Genomic DNA, 15976 nt, shown 5'->3' on the forward strand with positions numbered 1-15976 from the left:
ATGTACACACTGAAATACACACAGATTAACACACTGAAATACACACAAATTGAACACTGAAATGCAGACAGATTAACACACTGAGATACCCACAGATAAGGGAGCAGACAGGAATGTGCATGTTCTAGTACAACCAGGTCTGATATGATCTTATTGGATGGCAGAGCCAGGTTCCAATGATCAGATCCCCTACCCGTGCTCCTTAGTTCCATGTTCCTGTAGGTAAACAGACATAAGCGCACAGATATATACAGATAGATATCTCTTTACAGCCACACTCAGATATAACAAATGTACACACGTAGACATACACACAAACATGCAGACATTCAAATACTGATAAATGATCTTGAATTCACTACATTGGACATCAGTGGAAGTGGGGATGAGCAATGATTTTAAAATTATTTGCATGGGTTCTGGAAAGGAATGAATTGGGAGGACCACAGGAATAGATTGGGGAATAGAATCTACTGGTTTGTTTTATAGAGAACTGGCATTGAACTGATGGGCTGAATGGCCTGTGCTCATGTCAAGACACAGCTGTACATGCACGGATATATAAACATAGGCACAGAAATGCTTAAATATATCTTGGACACAGACATGCACACAACAAATGCAACAAACTCTGTGGTGTTTTTGTAGAGTTAGGAGTTTAGCCCATGGTCACACTAGACAACAGTTTGTGTCCATTTCTATCTCCATGGATACGTATTTTCAGGTTTCAGATTTCCAGTGATACATTATGATTTGGATTTATAATCAGCACAAGTTTGAAGTATTCAATGTAAAGCAATTTCCAACTGACATCTGCTGGCTGCAAACAGCATTACAAGAGAAAGTGAAACGAAGTGAGATGCAAAGGATGCTCTTTGTGAAGGGCCATGTTGGAATTCACAAAAGAACTCCAAGGGTGACTCACAGAGAATCTCTGGAAAGCAGTAAATTATCAACTCCCTCACCAAAAGGTGCTGTATGAGAGTATCCCAGACATTCAGTTTCTATCAACTCACTGGTCACTGTCTTTCTCCTTCATCTGTGAGAGTGGGCAGTGTTTGTTATTCAACCAGTGAAGGCATTACAGAAGCAACAATCCTATCTTAAAGCATTGCTTTCCAGCTGGGATCACTGCAGAGCAAGCATGAGGCAGATCCCAGGTAATATGCCACTTCCCACTTCAGCCTTGGGCAGTGAGGACAATTGGTAAAGCTCTGTAATGTTGGAATTCACAAAAGAACTCCAAGGGTGACTCACAGAGAATCTCTGGAAAGCAGACTCCTTCCATGGTCAACACATGCCAATTACAAAGCACTCAGCAGCTTTACTGACCAGTTTAATCCTGGCCTTCAACCAACACCAGGACTGATCCTCAGTGCGTGCCAAATTAACCACTCGTGAGATTGACCGAAAAGCCAGCTTGGATTTTAAAATGATGAAGACATGTTTAACATAACCAGTTGAATTTATTGAGGTTATTAATGTGGTCAACAAGTGGTATATCTATGGATGTTTGGGGGGTAGTACACAAAGAATTAAGCAAACATACAGAACCTAAGCATTGCTAAAAATAACCACAAAGTCAAAACTTTTTTCGAAGCCATTCATAAGTGTATAAGGTGGTGAAGAAGACATTTGGCATGCTTGCCTTCATCGATCAGGGCATAGAATATAAGAAATTGGAAAGTCATGTTGCAGCTGCATTGAACTTTAGTTAGGCCACGTTTGGAATATTGAGTACAATTCTGGTCACCACACTACCAGAAGGATGTGGAGGATTTGGAGAGGGTACAGAAATGGTTTACCAGGATGTTGCCTGGTTTGTAGGGTATTAGCTGTGAGGAGAGACTGGACAAACTTGGTTTGTTTTCACTTGAACATTGAGGATGAGGGGCAACCTGATAAAAAGTTTACAAAATTATGAGAGGCACGGATAGAATGGATTGTTGGAGTCTTTTTCCGAGGGTATAAATGGTAATTCCTAGGGAACGTAGGTTTAAGGTAAAAGGGGATAAATTTAAAGGAGATGTGAGAGACAATTTTTTTTTACTCAGAGAGTGTGTAAATGCCTGGAATGTGCTGCCTGAGGAGATGGTAAAGGCTGGTACAATAGCAACATTTAAGAGGCATCATGACAGATATACGAATAGGCATGGAATAGAAGGATACAGACAGTGTAAAGGCAAGGGTTTTTAGTTTAGAAAGGCATTGTGTGTTAGAATGTAGAACATTGAACAGTACAGGCCCTTTGGCCCACGATGTTGTGCTGAACTTTTACCCTAATCCTAAGGTCTATCTAACCTCCACCCCTACCTTATACTATCGTCCATATGCTTATCTAATAGCAACTTAAATGCCCCTAATGAGGCCGACTTCACTACCCTCTCCGGCAATGCATTCCACGCCCCGACCACTCTCCGAATAAAGAACCTACCTCTGACATCTCCCCTATATCTACCTCCACTCACTTTAAAACTATGCCCCCTTGTAATAGCTACCTCCACCCTAGGAAAAAGTCTCTGGCTGTCTACTCTATCTATACGTCTGATCATTTTGTACACCTCTATCAAGTCATCTCTCATCCTTCATCGTTCTAAAGAGAAAAACCCTAGCTCTCTCAACCTTTCCTCATAAGACCTTCCCTCCATTCCAGGCAACATCCTGGTAAATCTCCTCTGCACCTTTTCCAACGCTTCCACATCTTTCCTGTAATGAGGCGACCAGAACTGGACACAATACTCCAGATGTGGCCGAACCAGGCTTTTGTATAGCTGGAGCATACCTTCACGGCCCTTGAACTCAGTCCCTCTATTAATGAAAGCTAATACACCATACGCCTTCTTAACAACTCTATCCACCTGAGTGGCAGCTTTCAGGGAACTGTGGACATGAACTCCAAGATTCCTCTGCTCCTCCACACTGCCAAGAATCTTTCCGTTAACCCTGTATTCTGCTTTCAAGTTTGTCCTTCCAAAATGCATCACCTCACACTTTTCAGGGTTAAACTCCATCTGCTACTTCTCAGCCCAGCTCTGCATCCTATCAATGTCCCTTTGTAACCTACAAGAGCCCTCCACACTATCCACAACTCGACCCACCTTCGGATCGTCCGCAAACTTACTAATCCACCCTTCCACTCCTTCATCCAAATCATTTACAAAAATCACAAATAGAAGAGGACCCAGAACAGATCCTTGTGGTACACCATTTGTAACTGAGCACCATGTTGAATATTTTCCGTCCACTGCCACCCTTTGTCTTCTAAGGGTCAGCCAATTCTGAATCCAATCTGCCAGATTTCCCCCTATCCCATGCCTCCTTACCTTCTGCATGAGCCTACCATGGGGAACCTTATCAAACGCCTTACTTAAATCCATGTATACCACATCCACTGCTCTACCTTCATCCACGAGTTTGGTCACCTCTTCAAAGAATTCAATAAGGTTTGTGAGGCATGATCCACCCCTCACAAATCCATGCTGACTACCACGAATCAAACTGTGCCTTTCCAAGTGATCATGAATCCTATCCCTCAGAGCCCTTTCCAATAATTTGCCCACCACTGACATAAGACTAACTGGCCTGTAATTTCCGGGGTTATCCCTATTCCCTTTTTTGAACAAGGGACATTTGCCTCTCTCTAATCTTCCGGCACTATACCCGTGGAAATGAGGATGAAAAGATCATCGCCAATGGCTCTGCGATCTCTTCCCTTGCTTCCCATAGAATCTTTGGATAAATCCCATCAGGCTCAGGAGACTTATCTATCTTTAAGTTCCTCAAAATTCCTAGTACATCTTCCTTACTAACATCGACTTCCTCTAGCCTACTAGCCTGTTTCACACTGTCCTCCTCTACAACTAGGTCCCTCTCAGTTGTGAATACCGAAGAAAAATATTCATTAAGGACCTCTCCTATCTCTTTAGGCTCCATGCACAAATTCCCTTTATAATCCTTGATCGGCCCTACCCTTTCTCTGGTCATTCTCTTATTCCTCATGTATGTGTAAAAAGCCTTGGAGATTTCCTTGATTCTATCTGCCAAGGTTTTCTCATGCCCCCTTGTAGCTCTCCTAAGCCCTTTCTTCAGCTCCTTCCTGGATAACTTGTATCCTTCTAGAGCTTTTTCCGCTCCTTGTTTCCTAAACATTATATAAACATCCTTCTTCCTCTTAACCAGTCGTTCGACCTGTCTTGAGAACCAAGTCTCCCTCACTCGACCGCATCTTCCCTGCCTGTTAGGGACAAACATATCGAGCACATGCAGTATGCATTCCTTAAACAATCTCCACATTTCAATAGTGCTCTTTCCTGACAGCATCTGTTCCCATTTTATGTTACCCAGTTCTTGCCTAACAGAATTGTAATTACCCTTTCCCCAATTATAAACCTTACCCTGCTGTATGTACCTATCCTTTTCCATGACTATTGTAAAAGTAACAGAGTTATGATCGCAACCGCCAAAATGGTCTCCTACCAACAGGTCTAACACTTGGCCTGTTTCATTGCCAAGCACCAAATCCAAAGTGGCCTCTGCTCGTGTTGGTCTATCTACATACTGTGTCAGGAATCCTTCCTGAATGCACTGGACAAAATCTGCTCCATCTAAACTATTACAACTAAAATGTTTCCAATCAATATTTGGAAAGTTGAAGTCACCCATGACTACAACCCTGTGACTTCTGCATCTTTCCAGTATCTGCCTCCCAATCCACTCCTCCACTTCTCTGCAACTATTAGGGGGTCTGTAAAAAAACCCCAACAAAGTGACTGCTCCTTTCTTGGTCTTGACCTCAACCCAAACTGACTCTGTAGACATATCATTCTTGAACTGCCTTTCAGTAGCTGCTATACTAGCCCTGACTAGCAATGCCACTCCCCTGCCTCTTTTTCCACCCTCACTATTTCTTTTAAAGCATCTAATTCCCAGAACATCCACAACCATTCCTGTCCCTGAGTTACCCATGTTTCTGTAATGGCCACAACATCGTAGTTCCAAGTACTGACCCATGCTCTAAGTTCATCCGCCTTATTTCTGATACTTCTAGCATTGAAGTATACACACCTCAAACCATCTCTGTGTCCACAATTACGCTCCATCGACTGCATTTCTTTATTAACAACCTCACTCCCTGTTGTGTCCGTTGGAAGACTGAATACTTCATCCTCTGAATTATAAATCCAGTTCCCCACCCCCTGCCAATCTAGTTTAAACCATCCTGTATAGCTCGAGCAAACCTCCCTCCCAGGATATTTGTGCCCTTCTGGTGTTGGCGCAGTTTTGGTGGGCCAAAGGGCCTGTTCCTGTATGTGCTGGTCTTTGTAATTCAGGACAGGAATGAAAGAAAACCAAATTTAGAAAGGAAATAATTTATAGACCACAAAAAGAGGGAATCCAGATGTAATTCCAGATCCCTTTGGATCTCGAGCTTTGAAATCTCTCACCACTTCTGAAGAAGGGTCCAGAACCGAAACATCAACTTTCCTGCTCCTATGATGCTGCCTGGCCTGCTGTGTTCCTCCAGCTCCACACTGTGTTATCACCATTTAGACAATATGCCTTCTTCTCTATTCTTCCTACCCAAATAGGCAATTTTACAAATGTCCTACATTACACTCCATTTATGAGATATTTTCCCACTGCTATATCCATTTGCAATCTCCTTAAATCCTGTTCACAACTGGCTTTCTACGTTGCCTGCAAAATAAAGAATTATACCTTTGATCCCTTCATCCAAGCACTAAATTAATTGTGAGAAGTTGCAGCCTCAGCACTGACTCTGTGTCATAGCATCCATTGTGTTTGTTATACCTCCTCTCTTATATCCAAGGCCAGAGAGTACAGGATCGTTCTAGTCCCACTACGCTCAGGGATCACAACATAAAATAAAAATACCTTTTTCCATTTACCAAGATGACCAATTAAATATCTTGTCTATATTAGGTTTTAAACATAAAGATCTATCATATTGGTTTCTTAATAAACTCAATTCAAAATAATAATCAAAAGCCAATTTATTCAATAAAGATGCAGAAATTGGTTACCATATGCAAACAGTAATTTGAAGATATAAATGTTTTTGCCTCTAAATCTTGTTAATCTGTTTAATCTTGAACACAAAAGGGTATAGTGCAGAATATTCCGGATTCATGTTGCTCTAATGCTCTGGTACAAATAGTTAAGTCACTATCCTGCATGTTCATCTCACACAGAATTTGCTCAGAAAATACAACCTTAGGGTATTCTTCCAATCATTTTTCAAAAGAATATGTAGGTTTCACCCTGAACTTAACAAGAAGCCTTTCTTTTTCAGGAATGGGAGAGATCAGCTGGGTAGCTTGTTCATGGCAAGCTTTCCTCCAAATGAACCAGATTAAACAAGCTCCTCTCCAAGCCAGTCACTGCCAGGCAACCACTACAATGTAACCGCATAATTAAATAAAAAGCAAAGCAAGTAGTTGTCCCCAGTCACATCACTTCTAGGAAGTTTTAATTTAAAAAATCTCCAATTTCCACAGGTGACCCTTCAACAACCTCTTTTAAAGAAACCACTCTAGATTATTACCAAAAAATTTGCAATAAATTCCTTTTTCCACAATCTTTCAAAACATAAGCCTTTCAAACATTTTTTTCCCCCCAATGTTAAATTATCTTTTCTAATTAACCTGATCAGAGTTGTATTGCACACCTCTGGAGCAGGTGAGATTTGAACTTGTGCCTCTAGGTCTAGGGGTAGAGCCACTACCACTGTACCACAAGAGGGCTGTTCAAAACAATATTTAAATTTACAATTTTCTCAATCAACATGTTCAGAGATATTATTACACACTTCTGGAGCAGGTTGGACTTGAACCTGGGTCTCTCAATGGGTATGGAAGACCAGGAATGAGAAGCCAAAGGCTTGCATCGTATTACCTCAAGCCTAGCACCCACTCCCAACAGGAAATTAGCAACCTCCTACCATCCCATAGAGACATTGGAGGCTATAGGGATGCTAAGAAAACATGCACTTGAAGCAGAAAAAAAATGGAAGCGTACATTATGAATAACAAACTTTATTAAAATAGATGTACAGAGAACACACAACCTTCCAAACTAGCTGCTTAACAGGTTTTTCTTGCTGCATGCATTTGCCTTATAAACCCTAGAGTGGCAGATTAACGAGCCCAGTGGTGTAACTCCATCTGTCATTGGCCAGTTGTTAGCCAATGATGTCTAAGAAATTAGTATCAAGCGGTGAGGGGACGGATACTATTGGACACGGCTAGGTGTCCCACATCAGGGAGCTGATATTGACAGAAATCAGGTGAAATTGTTAGTTTCCCGCCTGAATGATAATCCGGGGTGGTTATAAAAGACCTGAAATAGGGGCTGGTGAGTGATCTTTAAGAAAGAGGAGGGTTGTACTTAGCGCAAAGGGAGGGGGTTATTTGGTTTCTGCACGTAGAACCTCAACAATTTTCTTCACCAAATCTTCCTTCTTTCCCAACCCCGCAACTGTGTTGCCCACAAGACCTCCTTCTCACTGAGTTATCAGGTAACATTGAGGCAAGAGTAGCAGCCCAAGGGGTTAGTATCAGACATGAGCCGCTTTGCTCTGAGTGCTATCGCCCAGAAACTGCACTTCTCCAGTGAGGAGGAGGAGGAGGAGGAAGAGGAGGAGGTGGTCGTGGCTGAGGCTAAGGTTAAGCTGTCTGACTTCCTTCGAGTCCAAGAAGAAGCAGCTACAGTCCCCTCGGCCTCCAGGAGAGCGTGTGTCTCCCCCTTCAGCCGCTTCCCAGTGGGGACCGAAGTGGCTCCTCTGTCCGGCGAAGGGAGGCGAACACGGGGCGCCAGGAGCCGCCTGCCCGGGAGAAGTGAGTGTCCTGGGACCCCCATCGACTGTATGAACTGGAGGAAGCTGCGGCTCTGTGACACTCCTTACACCCCCAAGGTGGACCCATACTCTTTTCAACTTGCTCTCTGTCTTTCCCAATGTCTTCCTCATTGACTGACTATTTGACCTATATTAATACTAACCCCTGCCGTGGGATTATACTCCTATCTGATAACAACTAACTTGGAAGTTTGCTTTTTGTCCCCTAAATCTTCCATCACCAATATTTAGGAGCTATACTCTTATCTGAGTTCCCAAGGTATCTGACTATTGCCAGCATAGGCAATAATAGTTGTGTAAGTGTGTTTTGGGAGCCTGAGATTCTGAACTACAGTAAAAGCTTGAAGATTGATCTGTTTGTAGAATATACTTTTATCTTTCTCCACTGCTGAATGCTAACTGTGTGGAAGTCTAGTAACCTAATTGAACAATGTGTCTCTGTTTGCGTGAAGCCAGAGGGCAATACAGAAGGAATTGGTTTAGAATCTCATTGACAGTTGGATGCTGTGCCAAGAGCTTCCTGGGGACTGTGTGGATAAGCTGAATGGTGTTCCTCATCTATTGAACCTGTTTCCTGTCTGACACTGTGGATGGATTAGAATAACTTCTTTCATCACTCTCTAAATAGCTCCTGTCTGGGATGAGATCTTTTGATCTCCTTCAGCCACTCCAAAGTTGTGGAATCTTCTGCTTAATCCTCACGTTTTCTCTGCCATACCTAATCTGATAGACTCTTTCCTTTCATCCCTGTCTGCTCCTGCTCCCCTCAGTAGTGTCAAAACAATACTAATACTACTGCTGAGATAACAAGGTGTAGAGCTGGATGAACACAGCAGGCCAAGCAGCATCAGAGGAGCAGGAAAGCTGACGTTTTGGGCCTAGACCCTCCTTCAGAAACATCAGCTTTCCTGCTACTCTGTTGCTTGGCCTGCTGTGTTCATCCAGCTCTACGCCTTGTTATCTCAGATTCTCCAGCATCTGCAGTTCCTAGTGTCACTAATACTACTGCTGTTGACTTAGTGTCTCTGCTTGCTGCAAGATTCTGTAACTGCAAGCTAAGCAAGACATTAGCTTGTTTCCCCCACCTGTGCTAAGACACTTGCCCATTTATAACGTTATAAGCTCCATTTGATCTCCTGGTCCCCCTGATGTCTTTCTATACTTGACCCCTGATTTTCTAGTTACAAAAACACCATCCGGCCTTCAGACATGTATGACCAGGCTAGGACTAGGAAATCAGGCAGTGAAAGAAAACGTAGGGCTGACAAATTGTGCTATCTTGCCAAAGCATGGACTATGAGGGACCTCTGCAAGAAATCTATCGGAGTTCAGGATGTGGCTGTAATTCAAAGTGGGATTGTCTGTCAAATTGTAGACTTGACAGTGACTTATTCCCTTTTTTGTCATTGCCTGATGAACTAATTTGCAAATGTGCAGTGTAATGGAATAATTATCAATCTAATAACTGACCTAACCCATGGAGCTTGCTTTGTGACCTTATTGAAAGGTTAATTACAGAAATGAGGCCCTAGCCCAGAGCAAATTGTACTTTGCGTGATGCACCAATGGGAGCTGTGCTGGTGAATATTTGTATCAACTGTAAAGAAACATCTTCCTGATGCATGAAGAGGAGCCCAAGCTTATCTCCTGCACAGGAAGTGAGTGTATTTAGCTGAACTGATGTTGGGGAGGGGAGTTCTAGGATCTTGACTTGGTGCTAGTTCTGAGTCAGGATGGTGTTGGGAAACTGCAAGTCCTGGTGTTCCCATGTGCCTGCTGCCCATGCTCTCCCTGGCGGCAGAGATTGTGGGTTTGAAAAGTGCTGTTGAAGGAGCGTTGGCAAGTTCCTGTACTCTATAATACACATCTTCACTGCTCTGCTGGAATGAATGAAGGTTGAAAGTGATGGATAGGGTTTTGCTAAAGTCTGGGATGAGTGTGAATGTTGTTGGAACTGTTAAGTGAAAAGTATCCTTCAGTATTCCCCTTTCCTGGTACCTTCTGGTATTTGCCACCTCTACCAGTGTAAGGGCTGTTTGGGGTAACTCATGCCACTGATCTTCCTTTACCATGGACCTGTCTGATTAGTGGTTGAGGATACACTGTATAATAGGTATAGAAGAGGCATTGTTCTTGGCTTAAGGCTTGTTGCATGATAAAATAAAGTTGTACTTATCGCTGTCAAATGTTTTGAAGGGCACAACTTGAGTCAGACTGACATTCTCAAGTCTTACTGCATTTTCAACTAAAACCTGGAAGGTTTTAGTCAGCTAACCTAACCTCATTTTGTGACATCTGAAACAGTATTTACTGTAAAGGCAGTAATCTCTTATACACTTGATTAACTTTGATTCTAAGGCCACACCAGTTAAATCAAACTGTTTTAACTTTGTCATTCTTTTGAGTATGGAAGAGGGTCTATTTCAGTTGAGGTCTCTGAATCCTTTTTATTGCAATTGATCTGATAAAATAGAGACTTAACTTGCATCAGGTAAACTCCAGGATTGTGAGAATTGGAGTTTGTGTTGGAGGGTGAGCAGGGTAACTGGGTTTGGATGTGATGTCTGTCACTATTTTAACAAGCTGTGCTGTCTATAACCCTTATCAGATGTTCCAGAGTTTTTAGCCCTATCAGCTGGTAACAGCCAGCTAAACCTCATGTCCACTTGGGGGACACTGTTCCTGCCTGAGTATGGTAACTTGCATTGAAAGGATTTAGTTGGCTGCAAAGTTTTTTTTTGGCTATTTGAGTTGTGAAAGATATGCAAATTATTTTCTCCCCTTCAATTTGGTCTCTATTTGTGGTCACACCAGTCATCGCTTGATGAAGCTACAAACCAACCTTTCCTCCCAGCCCAATTGATGTTCTGCTTGACATGAATATTGTTAAGATTTTGTAAAGATTCCTCATCTTTAACTATGGTGCGGAAGACTTTGACACTGGTGCATTTCCTCCTGTTAATCCTGATATTCTGGGGTTAATGGTAGGAGATGATTGCCTGTGGAGCTAACTGGCTCATGTATTGGGAATCCAATATAACCAGTGAGACCTTCCCTGCCCGCCCTCCTCCCTTAAGCTGGATGTAATGGAGCTCATAACACTGTAAAGATCAGGGAGTTCTCTCCTGACTATTCCAGCAAAACTAAAGCACATTATCTGGTTGCCTTTTAACTATTTATCAAATGTGAATTGGCAGTAAATTCCCTACATTGCGACACTTTTACACTTCGAGCATTCCAAAGCACTTAACCCAGCAACCCAAACTGAGTATTCAGAAGGGCTGAATGGTTCTCACTGTGATGCTGAAAATACACTCTTGTGAATTTCTTGTAGCTTGGCCTTTGTAAGCTAATTTAACTGCAGAAATTTGGTATCTCCCTAATTTGACTAAACCTTGCATCTACACTTTCTACCTATTTTACATCTGCAAGTTTTAAGTCTAACTGTAAGAATACAATCTGCTTGGACCAGGAACAGTTTGAGATTTGTCTGCAATATGGTTAAGATCTGTTTGAGCTTTTTTATTTTCATAAACTTTTAACCTTTGACTGATATCTAGAAGCCTTGTGCTGTGGTGACTTAAGTTTATTCCCTGAAAACTTTAAACACAGTCTTGGGTGACTTGTCTGTTTTTGGGAACTAACTCTTCTAATTACTGTATGGAGCTTTGGTTTTTTGTACATTTTGATAGAATGTGCAGTGTCTGGGAATGTGGGAGTCATTAGAATTCTACCAGTATTGGCCTCTGGATTTTTCCTTTATGGATCTTGAGGTCATATCATTGGTTTCATCTCCTACCCAACCAAAGTGATCTTGTGGTCTTCATGTGGAGTCAATAGTCTCAGTGAAGCTTCTACTCTGCTCCATCCTGGTGACCACCAGAGTTCAGGTGAATCTAGAAGGTCACTTTCTTTTTCAGAGCCTCTTCTCCAAGGCTGGTCAGCTCTCGGCTGCCACCAAAGGTCCCGTCTCCAGGATTCGCCGGCCGCTGGGGTTTTCTGATGGTCCTGAGCATCTCCGGGTCCCTTCGGTGAATGTAAACCCGTTCACCCCCACGTTGTACCACGAACTGGGCCTCACCCACAGTGCAAAGAGTCAGAAATCTGGAAAGAGGAAGAAAAGGATTGAAGATCGAGGCAGGTAAATGAGGCAGTTTTTGTTGGATGTATTGGAGTGATAGTGGCCATCATTTGAACTAGGCTTCAGATTGAGACTGGTTCACTGGAGCCTCTCCTTTCACCTTTTTTGAATAGAACGGAGGTAGCAAGGATTGAAGCCTCTGTTACCTGGATGTGGAATGATTCCTCATCTAACTTTTTTAGCTTTGTCCTGCAGCGTGAAAACATGGGCTGCCCAGTACTTCTATACAACTGCGTTATGCCTGAAATCTCCCATCTGTTATGAATTAAGAGAACTTTCTTTAAAAAAGTGGGGGAGAAACTTGCATTCAGTTCTTTTAAAAGCTAAATTTAAAGCTCTTGCAAATTATGGTAGGTTGTTGCAGGACAATTATCTGGGGCTGTATCTGAAAAGTGGTTTGTGGTGGCTGTTATTGACCTATTTGACAATACAAAGTCAATGATTCATATTCACTGATGTCAAAGCTTGGCACTATAGTAAGTAGTGCAAATAGTGACATTAAATTGAGGAAATCAAATACTGGATGCTTGAGGTCTGAGGTCAAAATTGCTGGAGAAACTCTGCAGATCTGGCAGTATCTGTGGTGTCTCTTTCTACTTAGAAGAATAGACTCCTCCAAACTTCCATGAAATGGACAAATGATGGGTTTCACAGGGAGGAGCAAATGGAACAGAAAGCAAGGTTGGGCTGCAATTGAGGATCATGGGTATCACAGAACAAAAGACCAATGGAGTGCTTATCTTTGTCCAGAAGGGACAAAGCCAGACCTGGTATGGATTGATGATTGCTGGATATCAAAGCCAAAGAAACCAGACACGGGATAGGCTAATTTATCAACTTGCCATGCTGCATGGTGGCTCAGTGGCTAGCACTGCTGCCTCTCAGCACCAGGGACCTGTGTTTGTTTCCAACCTTGGGTGATTGTCTGTCTGTTTTGGGGTTTGTACATTCTCCCAGTGTCTGTGTGGGTTTCTTCCCAAAGCCCAGGTATACAGCCTAGGTGGGCTAGCCATGGGAAATTCAGGGTTACAGGGATAGGGTAGGGGGTGTGTCTGGGTGGGATGCTCTTCAGAAGGTCGGGTGTGGACTTGGGCTGAATGGCCTGCTTCCACACCAGAGATTTTGTGAATCTATACAGTTCAGGATACAAATCGGAGCAAGAGCGGACTGAACAACTCATTGTTTGCTCCAGCACCCAATATGATGGTTGGTCTCTGACTTAACTTTATTTTTGCTGTCCACTCTGTTCCCTTAATTTCCTGACTAGCTCGAGTTTTGTAATTCGAACCTCTTTGTCAAACCTAGTTAACCATTCCTGTAAAGCCCAACAATTTATCATACATTGTTAACACTGTATGGTCTTGCCCTCTTTGGAATGTTTTTTCTAAAAGCATTAAGATTGGAGATTCCAGCATTTTCCAAGATAAAAAATGTCAGGCTCACTGGCCTTTGTACTTCCTGCTTTTGCTCCACCTCCTTTTACAAGTGGTACCTCTCTAATCTTTGGCCCAGCAAATTCAGTCAAGGGGTATTTTTGGAAAAATCCCAATTTTGTCCACACTAACTGCAAGTGTTCTCAGTTAGAAACCTCCAATAAGTCAGGTCCTGAAGCTTTTTACATTTTAATCCCCCTCATTCCTCCCTGCCTGAGGAGATAGTACCATACAGGTAACTCGGGTCTCTGGAATTATCCTCTCGGCTGTACAGAGCTGTATCTGTCCCCAGATGTTATCTCCTTGCGTTAAAACTACATTGTTTTCAATCCCCACACTCTCGTGCCCCGATTCCATGGTGCTGTGGTCAGTTTACTAATCTTTCCCACAACTGGGGAAGGTAATGGTATTCCCCTTGAAATGTTAATCCAGAGACCCAGTAATGTTCTGAGGATCTAGGTTCAAATTCTGCTGTGGCAGGTAGTGGAATTTGAATTCAAATAAAAATCAGGAATTAGGAGTCTAACGATGACCGTGAACCAATTGTCAGTCAGGGGGAAACCCATCTGATTCACTAATGCCTTTTAGGGAAGGAAACTGCCATCCTTACCTGGTCTGGCCTCCATGTGACTCCAGACCCACAGCAATGTGGTTGACTCTTAACTATCCTCAGGCTAATTAGTGATGGGCAATAAATGCTGCCTAGCCAGCAATGCCTTCACATGAATTAATAAAAAAAATTTCAGGATTTTATCTATAAACCATGAGCCTGTAGGGGGATATGTGTGTGTATGTAGACATATCCCTGACCGTAATTAGCCATTCTTAAACTCTTTGTATATTGATCCTACCAAAGTGCATCAGTTCAACTTGTTTGTTTCTCTTCACTTTTCCTAAGTAACTGAAATTGGCACTTCCCAGGTCAACACATCTTCCATGTTCTAGTTCCTTTCCATGATTGCAAGCTATCATTGTGGTTAGTGAGGTGGGTGTCCTTAAACATTGTCCTTGTGTGCTTCACCTTTCCAGTCCAGCTGCTTGCTTCCTTGTTCATTTTGCCACTGAGAAAGCTTTAATGCAGCCAGTCTCCTTGTGCCCAGCGTAGGATTTCTGGTCTGCATTAAGATTTAAAGTCTTGAGTTACTCATGCTAACTGGACATAGCTCAAACAGTGTGGTGGAGAATGAGAGACAATAAGGTGCAGAGCTGGATGAACACAGCAGGTTAAGCAGCATCATAGGAGCAGAAAGGCTGATGTTTCAGGAGAATGAGTTATGCAGAGCAGAAAAGGACTTTCTGCCCATCAAGTCTGCACTGACAGAACTACCACTAAGTGTGCTAATCCCAATTTCTTGCACTTGTCCCATATCCTTGAATTCCATGATATTTGAAGTGTTCATCCAAATATTTTTATGGTTCTACGGTTTTTGGCCTCCGCTACCTTCCCTGGCAGTGCATTCCAGATTCCTACTACCCACTGAAAATGTTTTCCCAGTCACCTTTGAATCCCCTGCCCCTTGCCCTAAAATGATGCCTTCTCGTGATTAACCCCTCAACCAAGGGGACCAGTTGTGTTCTATTTGCCCTGTCCATAGCCCCCTCAAACTTTTACATCTCAATCATGTTCCCCCCTCAGCCTTCTATGCTCTAAAGAAAACAATCCAAGCTAATTCAGTCTCTCCTTGTAGCTCCATTTCTCCATCCCAGGTAACATCCTGATGAACTTCCTCTGCATCCCCTCTAGTGCTATCACATCCTTTCTGTAGTGAGGTGACCAGAAGTGCACACAGTACTCCAGCTGTGGCCTGACCAACACAGTAGAATTCCAATATTACCTCCTTGCTCTTGTACCATATGCCACAACTGAAAGCAAGTTTCCCATTTGCTGCCTTAACTATCCTATTCATGCCAACACCAGAAATCTGTGAATAGTTACTGCCGGATCCCTCCATTCCTCTAAGCTACTCAGTATCCAGCCATTTATTAAACCATTCTTCCATAGTGCATCACCTTGTCCTTAGCAGAGTTAAATTCTGTCTGCCTATCTGACCAACCCATCTATAAACTTCCTGTAACCTACAGCCATCTTCACTACTAACCACTATCAATCTTGGTATCGTTTTCAAATTTGCTTTAACATTCTCCTCACATTTTCACCCACCATCATTTAAGCATATAACAAAATAAGGGTCCCAGTACTGATCCTTGTGATACTCGCTAGACACCAGCCTCCAGTCACTCAAACAGCATTCTACCACTACCCTTTGTGTCCTATGACTAAGACAGTTTCTGATCCATCTCGCCAAGGTTCCCTCTATTCCACGTGCTTTAACCTTCTCAATTAGTCTCCCATGTGGGATCATGTCAAAAGCTTTGCTAAAATCCAACTTGGAGAAAAGCTACAGTGATACAAACTCAGTCTTCGATTGGTCCTTGGAGCTCGTATTGAATGTAGCATTTAGCTCTGCTCTGCCATATAGATCAGCCATGAGCTTATCAAAATGTAACTCCACAACCATGTCGTGT

General features: G+C 42.7%; 1 protein-coding gene across 1 annotated transcript in view; it reads left to right on the forward strand.

Annotated features, from left to right (window-relative positions):
* The first annotated feature begins 7387 nt into the window (after positions 1 to 7387).
* LOC109920944 (wee1-like protein kinase 2-A) overlaps positions 7388 to 15976 on the forward strand; it is a 34578-nt gene continuing 25989 nt past the window's right edge. The window contains exons 1-2 of the mRNA XM_020521001.2: positions 7388 to 7933; positions 11797 to 12017. Coding sequence (XP_020376590.2) covers positions 7583 to 7933; positions 11797 to 12017 — 572 coding nt within the window. The 5' untranslated portion in view covers positions 7388 to 7582. The remainder of the gene's footprint in view (positions 7934 to 11796; positions 12018 to 15976) is intronic.

The sequence above is a fragment of the Rhincodon typus genome, chromosome 18 (assembly GCF_021869965.1).
Source record: "Rhincodon typus isolate 14 chromosome 18, sRhiTyp1.1, whole genome shotgun sequence".
NCBI classification, from domain to species: domain Eukaryota; kingdom Metazoa; phylum Chordata; class Chondrichthyes; order Orectolobiformes; family Rhincodontidae; genus Rhincodon; species Rhincodon typus.